Raw genomic sequence first — 10,642 nt, forward strand, 5'->3', positions numbered from 1 at the left:
CGACTCGCAAAAGAAGAAATCTCACTAAAACTGCATCCGTATCCTAAGCTTACGTTGTAGATGTAGACTCTTGAGCTACCGTACAGAGTGTGGTAAGACGAAATATTGCATCCAAAGCAATTGATTAACCGGCTTACGGTGTTTATAGTAACTTGATATGTTTCTCGCGCCTTTTTCTCCCTAATCGAAGAGAAAACGAAAAGCGGCGCGCGATAAGATTCCTGCGGAAAATAAGTCAAACGACAAAGAGGAACGTAGAGTTTCATTTCTCGAGGGTTTTAATCGCGATGTGACGCAAGTCGTTAAGAATACGGAATAAGAAGAAATTTACTTTAATATCTGTAAAAAAGAATATCTTTTGAGCTCGCTCGATTAAAATGAATTTCCTCTTACACGAAACGGAAAAAAAGGGATCATAATCTATCCGGTGATTCGAAATAACTCGAGGGAAGTGATCTCTGCCCATTTCTTTCGATTCACCTATTTTTAGCAGGAAGAATACTGTTTTAAACATACAGACGCACACTGACACCTCACGCAAGTGAGTCCGTCTACCGCGATGTGTGACTGATAACGCCATTCTTATATCTGATTAGGAATGCCGTTCACTGGTGTACAGCGATCGCTTCATTGTCTCTTATCTTCAAACAACGAGGCATTAAATGACATAAGCTCAGCAATTCCACGATCGCCAAGCCCCTCCTGCGCCTCTGCCACACTCTTCCGGTCCCGCCGAGGAAGGTGGCAGCCGAATCACACCCTCGAGTGTTCGCGCGAAGCGATGTCGACGTTCGGCATTTCCACTTCATCGTGGAAGTATCGTGCATACACACACGCACATACACATTCATACATACACATCCGTCATTCCGACTCGCGCCCCTCCGACTTTTACCCTCCGCAATGAATAAACAATCCTTGGCGAATCACTGAGTCAATCGGTGAACAAAAATGAGGGGAAATAAGTAGAAGAGTTCGTCAGATGCAACGGAGGAGAGGATACCTGATCGAGATCGGTCGATCCCGTCCTCCGGCCATCGTCTCGAATCCTCCTCGACGAGACGGGAAAACGGCGCGAGCGGACGTTTTTGTAACGACTTCAATGCGTCAATCTGGCTCACTCACAGGTGGGTGATGATGATCTCGTCGTCGAGGTCGTCCTTTTCGTCGTCGGTCTCCTCCGGCTGATTCGCCTCGATTTGGGCGGCCTTCGGGTCCTCAGCGATCGCTTTGAGTCGTCGTTGCTTGCGCCTGTGCAGCAGCTCGACAATGACATAGCCCGTGGTGCCAGTGATCAGCACCGTCAGCAGCACGTACAGCTTCATACGGGCGCAGAGGTGCGTGCTGTACGCATAGGCGATCACGAAGCCGGCGCTCTCCCACAGCCTGTAGTTCGAGAAGGCCGCTTCTTTGTTGCGCCTGAACAGCGTGCCGTAGAGCCCTGTAAAAAAGCTCAATTAATCAGGAAGTGTACATCGATAGTACAAGGAAAGCTCAAAGATAATGTATCGCTTGAGAGATCCGCCCCATGAGAAATAATGTTTTCATTATTAAAGACAGTCGAGTTAATCGCTACGCGTTATTCTCGTGGGCGTTAAATTTCTCACGCATTAATTAAATGATCCTCAAGGCGATATTAAGTGATGCGAATCTCGTGCGAGTCTACAAAGACGAAGGTCTTTGGCCATTGTGATATTGTTCTTTTTCTAGATAGAGAGCACGGAACTCTTTTTTTATAGTAGTATATAATAAAGAAAATTTTCAAAAAGAAAATATTTTTTATACTAAACACATGAAACTTACCATTAACCTGCGTCTGCCACACAGCATCACCCACACCCCACAATCCCGACACGGAGTAAAAGACATAGGGATTCTCAGGGTGAGGCTTCCACATGAGAAGAACGACTACGAGGGAGGCATGAACGATGGCACCCAGCGCCATTAGTGGCTGTCTACCGACGAATTTCATTAACGAACCGAACAACAACGAACAGCCTGCGTTGACCACCCCGAAGCAGATCATGACGTAGCCGACCCTGTGGACACCCAGAGCGCAGGAGATGTACGCCTGGAAGCAGACACAAAAAGATTCGATTCAATATTCTTCATTTCTCTCTTTTCAATTCGTCGAAAACCACCCATCGCGAATTCAATTCATAAGCTTCGTGTGTCACAGATTCTCAGTGTCAAAGATTAAGCTGATAAGATGTATTAATAATTGGGATATAATAACTCTCATTATCTGCTTGCTTCCTGATTCGTTTTGGCTTTCTAATCTCTAAGAAAAGTAAAAAATTATGATAATTTATGATAATAAATTATAACTGTAAAACCTGTAAAGTTGAGAGTATCTTGTGTCATTAATACAGTATAATATTTTAAATCCTTGTAACATCGATCAAGATCAGGAGTTGCTAAAGGTATAATCGATCTTTTTTATTAGGGGTGTGATTTAGTTTTGAGGGTTTTTTTGCTCAAAAACGCATGTATTTAAATATGATAATGAATGAATACCTTAATCAAACTATTTTCCTTCGTTTTCTATCACTTTTTCACATCTTTCTGGCAAGAGATGGATTTCACCACGATAAAATCACTCTTCTTTTGAGTTGATCCATTCGTCGACGAATTTTCGCACTTCTTCCAAATTATGAAAGTGTGTATCCTCTAAAGCGTGTTGCATCCACCGGAACAAACAATAATCGCATGGAGCGATGTCCGGAGAATACGCGGGGTGCGGTAAGACTTCCCATTCAAGCTCTAATAGTGTTTGTTTCACTGATAACGCAACGTCAGGTCGAGCGTTGTCACGAAGAAGAATCACTTTCCGTCGTTTACTCGCAATTGGTGGTCGTTTTTGGTCCAAGGCTTGCTTCAACTTGTACGATTGGTGTCGATAACGATCAGCCGTGACAGTCTCATGCGGATTTAACAGCTCATAGTACACTATCTCACCAAATACGGAGCATTACTTTTGAACCGTCAATATTGCGTCTCGGAGTGGATGGTTCGCCTGGATCCACCCATGATTTTCTGCGTTTCGGATTATCAAAATAGATGCACTTTTCGTCCCCAGTAACGATCCGAGACAAAAGACTCTTCTTTTTTTGCCTGGCGATCAACGAAATGCAAATGTTCAACCGGTTCGCAATGGCACTTTCCGATAATTCATGTCGAACCCATTTCCCTTCTTTCTGAATTTTTCCCATTTCATGTAAATGTTTGGTAACTGTTGTACGATCAACATTTAATGCTGTGGATTGTGTTGAATTTTCGTGCAATAATGCTTGGAAATCTGCATTTTCAAGCTTTCTTGGTTGTCCCGAGCGTTCTTTGTCCTTCACATCAGTATGACCACTTTTAAAGCGTCTAAACCAGTATTCACACGTCTTAATTGATGGGGCAGAATCACCATAAGTTTCCACAAGAATTCTATAACCGTCAGCCGCAGTTTTCTTTTGATTAAAAAGCAAAAGCAACGCATGTCGAAAACGCTGTTTCGGAAGTTGCATTTTTACGATGATATAAACACGACTGTTATTGCATCTATTGCTATAATGCTACTAAATGTCATGGATAATGTCAAGACTGTAAGAAACAACAGTTATCGGAAACAGCTATTGGAACAAACTGACACTACAGCCATTTGTTGCAAAACCCTCAAAACTAAATCACACTCCTAATATTTCTTTCGCACACATTAGCATCAAGTTCACGTGCATGTTAATCGGATTTTCAAAATCCGGATGGTTATCGGTCTGCAAGACACGCTATTAGACGCGTCACAGGTAATAGAATATACGAAATTTCTTTCATGAATAACAAATAAACTGATGCCTTTGTCCTGAAGGAAGCTGAGTCAGTTTCTTCGTGCATGCATTGTCGGGCAATTATAATCTCATCAATCAGCTCATACCGCATACATTGTAACGACGAACTGAGACCAAACCGAAACTTTTTCAACTCAGGAACTCATTTCAACTGTGGATCATTAACTATGTTTTCATCTTCGCCATCCATTATGTGACGCAAGATATTATTCTAAGGATTCCGAGGCTTCCGAAATGAGTATCCTTGAATCAAGAGCATTACAAGGATACTTCTTTGCAATATACTGCGTCAAAATATCCAGTTATACGTATCTTCTTGTAATGATGTCAAGTAATAACGTTAATAATATGTTATACATATGGCGAATAATATTTATCACTCGTTTATATAACCAGATGTTATTCGATGTGATTGTGTCTTGAGATTCTAACGCTATTAAGGAAGTGACAAAGATTATACGTTCCCATAAAATTCGTAATGTAAGTAGCGTCGTAAAATGTGTTAAATTATCTTTCACAATACACGGACATCGTACTTTGTGGGTACTTCAAAATGCCGAAATATACTAATCTTGCAGGCCGGATATCGTTAAAATTATCTACATTCGCACAGTACTATCTCTTAAGCGACGGAAGGCACGTTAAGAGCACTTGTTGCGGGATCATTCCGGATCGATCGTTAACGCGTAAGTGCCCAATTAAACGCTGAACGCCCTTCGTAATCTCGAGCCAGAATTTTTACGACGGTAAGTTGCTCCGAAGGACATTTAACGCCTTACAATCAAAAACTGGATTTGCTGCCGCATAATTTTCGGCAACACGAGCCGCACCGTACAAAATAACAGATTCCTATTCTAAAAAAGGCGTGTTAACTTCTTGAAGTTCTTTTTTATCGAAGAGTTGAGGCCGCCTTTCCGCGATGCTGATTGGTTCTCTCGCTTGGCTCGAACTTCGTGTGGTTTGAACTTCGTGTTGCGAATGTCATAGTGGCTGTCAGTGCGGTTATATTGATAAATTTGTGTGATATAAGATATTATTATACGAAAACATTATTAATATTGAAAAATAAAATAGCGCGCACATAGCGCGCGCCTGTGTTATACTGGTAACAATATACATAGCACAGAACTCCTCGGAAAAGAAAAATTTTAATGGCTAGAACTTTTTCATTTATTGTTTTAACGAATTTTAAATCATCGAGAACTCTAGGCAATATGCCAAATAAAATAAATAGTACAGAATCAAAAAAAAAAAATCTAGAACATTTATTTTTTAAAAAAATAGAATAGCAATATGCCAAATAACAATATACATAGCACAGAACTCCTCGGAAAAGAAAAAAATTTTAATGGCTAGAACTTTTTCATTTATTGTTTTAACGAATTTTAAATCATCGAGAACTCTAGGCAATATGCCAAATAACAATATAAATAGCACAGAACTCCTCGGAAAAGAAAAAATTTTAATGGCTAGAACTTTTTCATTTATTGTTTTGACGAATTTTAAATCATCGAGAACTCTAGGCAATATGCCAAATAACAATATACATAGCACAGAACTCCTCGGAAAAGAAAAAAATTTTAATGGCTAGAACTTTTTCATTTATTGTTTTAACGAATTTTAAATCATCGAGAACTCTAGGCAATATGCCAAATAACAATATAAATAGCACAGAACTCCTCGGAAAAGAAAAAATTTTAATGGCTAGAACTTTTTCATTTATTGTTTTAACGAATTTTAAATCATCGAGAACTCTAGGCAATATGCCAAATAACAATATAAATAGCACAGAACTCCTCGGAAAAGAAAAAATTTTAATGGCTAGAACTTTTTCATTTATTGTTTTGACGAATTTTAAATCATCGAGAACTCTAGGCAATATGCCAAATAACAATATACATAGCACAGAACTCCTCGGAAAAGAAAAAATTTTAATGGCTAGAACTTTTTCATTTATTGTTTTAACGAATTTTAAATCATCGAGAACTCTAGGCAATATGCCAAATAACAATATAAATAGTACAGAACTCCTCGGAATAGAAAAAAATTTTAATGGCTAGAACTTTTTCATTTATTGTTTTAACGAATTTTAAATCATCGAGAACTCTAGGCAATATGCCAAATAACAATATAAATAGCACAGAACTCCTCGGAAAAGAAAAAATTTTAATGGCTAGAACTTTTTCATTTATTGTTTTAACGAATTTTAAATCATCGAGAACTCTAGGCAATATGCCAAATAACAATATAAATAGCACAGAACTCCTCGGAAAAGAAAAAATTTTAATGGCTAGAACTTTTTCATTTATTGTTTTGACGAATTTTAAATCATCGAGAACTCTAGGCAATATGCCAAATAACAATATACATAGCACAGAACTCCTCGGAAAAGAAAAAATTTTAATGGCTAGAACTTTTTCATTTATTGTTTTAACGAATTTTAAATCATCGAGAACTCTAGGCAATATGCCAAATAACAATATAAATAGTACAGAACTCCTCGGAAAAGAAAAAAATTTTAATGGCTAGAACTTTTTCATTTATTGTTTTAACGAATTTTAAATCATCGAGAACTCTAGGCAATATGCCAAATAACAATATAAATAGCACAGAACTCCTCGGAAAAGAAAAAATTTTAATGGCTAGAACTTTTTCATTTATTGTTTTGACGAATTTTAAATCATCGAGAACTCTAGGCAATATGCCAAATAACAATATACATAGCACAGAACTCCTCGGAAAAGAAAAAATTTTAATGGCTAGAACTTTTTCATTTATTGTTTTAACGAATTTTAAATCATCGAGAACTCTAGGCAATATGCCAAATAACAATATAAATAGTACAGAACTCCTCGGAAAAGAAAAAAATTTTAATGGCTAGAACTTTTTCATTTATTGTTTTAACGAATTTTAAATCATCGAGAACTCTAGGCAATATGCCAAATAACAATATAAATAGCACAGAACTCCTCGGAAAAGAAAAAATTTTAATGGCTAGAACTTTTTCATTTATTGTTTTAACGAATTTTAAATCATCGAGAACTCTAGGCAATATGCCAAATAACAATATAAATAGCACAGAACTCCTCGGAAAAGAAAAAATTTTAATGGCTAGAACTTTTTCATTTATTGTTTTGACGAATTTTAAATCATCGAGAACTCTAGGCAATATGCCAAATAACAATATAAATAGTACAGAACTCCTCGGAAAAGAAAAAAATTTTAATGGCTAGAACTTTTTCATTTATTGTTTTAACGAATTTTAAATCATCGAGAACTCTAGGCAATATGCCAAATAACAATATAAATAGCACAGAACTCCTCGGAAAAGAAAAAATTTTAATGGCTAGAACTTTTTCATTTATTGTTTTGACGAATTTTAAATCATCGAGAACTCTAGGCAATATGCCAAATAACAATATACATAGCACAGAACTCCTCGGAAAAGAAAAAATTTTAATGGCTAGAACTTTTTCATTTATTGTTTTAACGAATTTTAAATCATCGAGAACTCTAGGCAATATGCCAAATAACAATATAAATAGTACAGAACTCCTCGGAAAAGAAAAAAATTTTAATGGCTAGAACTTTTTCATTTATTGTTTTAACGAATTTTAAATCATCGAGAACTCTAGGCAATATGCCAAATAACAATATAAATAGCACAGAACTCCTCGGAAAAGAAAAAATTTTAATGGCTAGAACTTTTTCATTTATTGTTTTGACGAATTTTAAATCATCGAGAACTCTAGGCAATATGCCAAATAACAATATAAATAGCACAGAACTCCTCGGAAAAGAAAAAATTTTAATGGCTAGAACTTTTTCATTTATTGTTTTGACGAATTTTAAATCATCGAGAACTCTAGGCAATATGCCAAATAACAATATAAATAGTACAGAACTCCTCGGAAAAGAAAAAAATTTTAATGGCTAGAACTTTTTCATTTATTGTTTTAACGAATTTTAAATCATCGAGAACTCTAGGCAATATGCCAAATAACAATATAAATAGCACAGAACTCCTCGGAAAAGAAAAAATTTTAATGGCTAGAACTTTTTCATTTATTGTTTTGACGAATTTTAAATCATCGAGAACTCTAGGCAATATGCCAAATAACAATATACATAGCACAGAACTCCTCGGAAAAGAAAAAATTTTAATGGCTAGAACTTTTTCATTTATTGTTTTAACGAATTTTAAATCATCGAGAACTCTAGGCAATATGCCAAATAACAATATAAATAGTACAGAACTCCTCGGAATAGAAAAAAATTTTAATGGCTAGAACTTTTTCATTTATTGTTTTAACGAATTTTAAATCATCGAGAACTCTAGGCAATATGCCAAATAACAATATAAATAGCACAGAACTCCTCGGAAAAGAAAAAATTGTAATGGCTAGAACTTTTTCATTTATTGTTTTGACGAATTTTAAATCATCGAGAACTCTAGGCAATATGCCAAATAACAATATACATAGCACAGAACTCCTCGGAAAAGAAAAAATTTTAATGGCTAGAACTTTTTCATTTATTGTTTTAACGAATTTTAAATCATCGAGAACTCTAGGCAATATGCCAAATAACAATATAAATAGTACAGAACTCCTCGGAAAAGAAAAAAATTTTAATGGCTAGAACTTTTTCATTTATTGTTTTAACGAATTTTAAATCATCGAGAACTCTAGGCAATATGCCAAATAACAATATAAATAGCACAGAACTCCTCGGAAAAGAAAAAATTTTAATGGCTAGAACTTTTTCATTTATTGTTTTGACGAATTTTAAATCATCGAGAACTCTAGGCAATATGCCAAATAACAATATAAATAGCACAGAACTCCTCGGAAAAGAAAAAAATGTTAATGGCTAGAACTTTTTCATTTATTGTTTTAACGAATTTTAAATCATCGAGAACTCTAGGCAATATGCCAAATAACAATATAAATAGCACAGAACTCCTCGGAAAAGAAAAAAATTTTAATGGCTAGAACTTTTTCATTTATTGTTTTAACGAATTTTAAATCATCGAGAACTCTAGGCAATATGCCAAATAACAATATAAATAGCACAGAACTCCTCGGAAAAGAAAAAAATTTTAATGGCTAGAACTTTTTCATTTATTGTTTTAATGAATTTTAAATCATCGAGAACTCTAAGCAATATGCCAAATAACAATATAAATAGCACAGAATTCCTCGGAAAAGAAAAAATTTTAACGGCTAGAACTTTTTCATTTCTAAATCTAAAGGATTTTCAATCGTCGAGACCTCTTCGCAATATGCCAAATCCACTCTTAAAAAAGCCGTGTTAAATCAAATCATTGTTGCCTCTTTTCCGCGACGCTGATTGGTTATCTCGATTCGCGTTGTGCGTTATGTTCAGTTTAGATTACCATCGCGCGGCTGTCTTCGCGTGGAGGTGAACAATTTGGTAGAGTGTGATATAATTGTGCATATAATAAATAATAGATATAAGATATTATTATTCGAAAACATTATTAATATTGAAAAATAAAATAGCGCGCGCCTGTGTTGTACTAGTACATTAAAAAGTACACGTGGTGACGCCATTAAAAAGAAATTAATTTAAAAAAAAGGAATCACACACACACAAAATTGGTACCAAAATAGCTCGTGCGTAAGAAATTCGTCAGCAATGCAAGTGACGTATTGGATTCTTAAAAATTTCCTTGATATGTATTGCAAACTGAGCAACGTAAAGTTTCATTGAGTTTACGTGATTCTCCGTTGACTCTCCGTTCTGACCAGGCGTTTGAATGGGCTTGTGTGTCCCGAGGCGTTCATGAGATCGGCCACGACACGTGGACGCATATGCGTGCACGTACCCGGTGCACGTGTGGAGGAGATATCGGCGTACACGAGATTCCAGTCATGGAAGCGGTATCGCCGGATCGCCAGAGCGAGAATAAGCTTGCTGGGCTATTTATAACGAGCCCAGCGAGTGCAGCTGACTCAGCGGGGCCTGCAACCACCATGTTCACCGTGTCTTTTTTCCTCTTTCCGCCTTCCCCCGTCCCGTTCTCGCACCGTTCGCGCGTTTAATTGCCCAATTACCCGGCCGCCCGACGTCGAAGACGTCGTACGACCTGTCGGCGAACCAGTTCCGAACGAGTCGCGGGTCTGGGCTCCTTTTTGCCGTAATGCAGGGTCGCTCAATAACGAGGGAGTTCACCCGAAGCGCGACCTTCCTCGATTAATTTCATCCACTTATACCGGAGTGCAGCTTCTGCGTGGCTCCCACGTCAAGTAGCACCTTCTTCTGTTGCTTCTGTACGTATGTAAATGTAACTATCTTGGATACTTCTCAGTGAATACTATAATTTCGTGTTTTTACGTGATTTCAAAGTGAGCTATTAAATCTTCTTGTCCCACCGTTGTCTACTTCGATTATCCGCATAGATATTCTTTTTCAGAAAAATGCCGGATGTGATTCTTGGTGAACATCTCGTTCAAGAGAATTCAAGGTAAGTGGCTGGAACTTCGCGCAGCGTCCAAGAGACAAGAAAAGACGAAGACTGATCCGTTAAAACCGTCGTAGCTCGGTCTCACGACCGCAAAAAGTTAACCGACTCGCCAAGCTGCCCGACATCGCTCCGAGGTGCGTTTTTACGTATGATCGCGAGACATCGTGTCATTTGTAACGTCTGAGAAAATGTAAACACGCGATATTACTAAGCGGATCGATTATCAAATAGACAGCACGCAAATCCATCTTGTCAATCGGACGAAATAGTTCGCCGCACGATCGTTGATTATCGCCTTCTTCCTTCTCTCCGACGACTT

The 10,642-nt window shown here is 37.1% G+C and overlaps 1 protein-coding gene across 1 annotated transcript; it reads right to left on the reverse strand.

Moving 5' to 3' along the window:
• Positions 1–489: 489 nt before the first annotated feature.
• On the reverse strand, positions 490–2,504 carry LOC113562601 (UNC93-like protein). Its single transcript, XM_026972413.1, has 2 exons — positions 1,804–2,504; positions 490–1,441 (listed from the first exon to the last, which is right to left on the reverse strand). Exons 1-2 carry the CDS (start codon positions 2,024–2,026, stop codon positions 1,122–1,124), a joined length of 543 nt encoding a protein of 180 aa, XP_026828214.1. The 5' UTR covers positions 2,027–2,504; the 3' UTR covers positions 490–1,121.
• Between the last annotated feature and the right edge of the window lie 8,138 nt (positions 2,505–10,642).

Source organism: Ooceraea biroi, chromosome 9 (assembly GCF_003672135.1).
Source record: "Ooceraea biroi isolate clonal line C1 chromosome 9, Obir_v5.4, whole genome shotgun sequence".
Classification (NCBI taxonomy): Eukaryota; Metazoa; Arthropoda; class Insecta; order Hymenoptera; family Formicidae; genus Ooceraea; species Ooceraea biroi.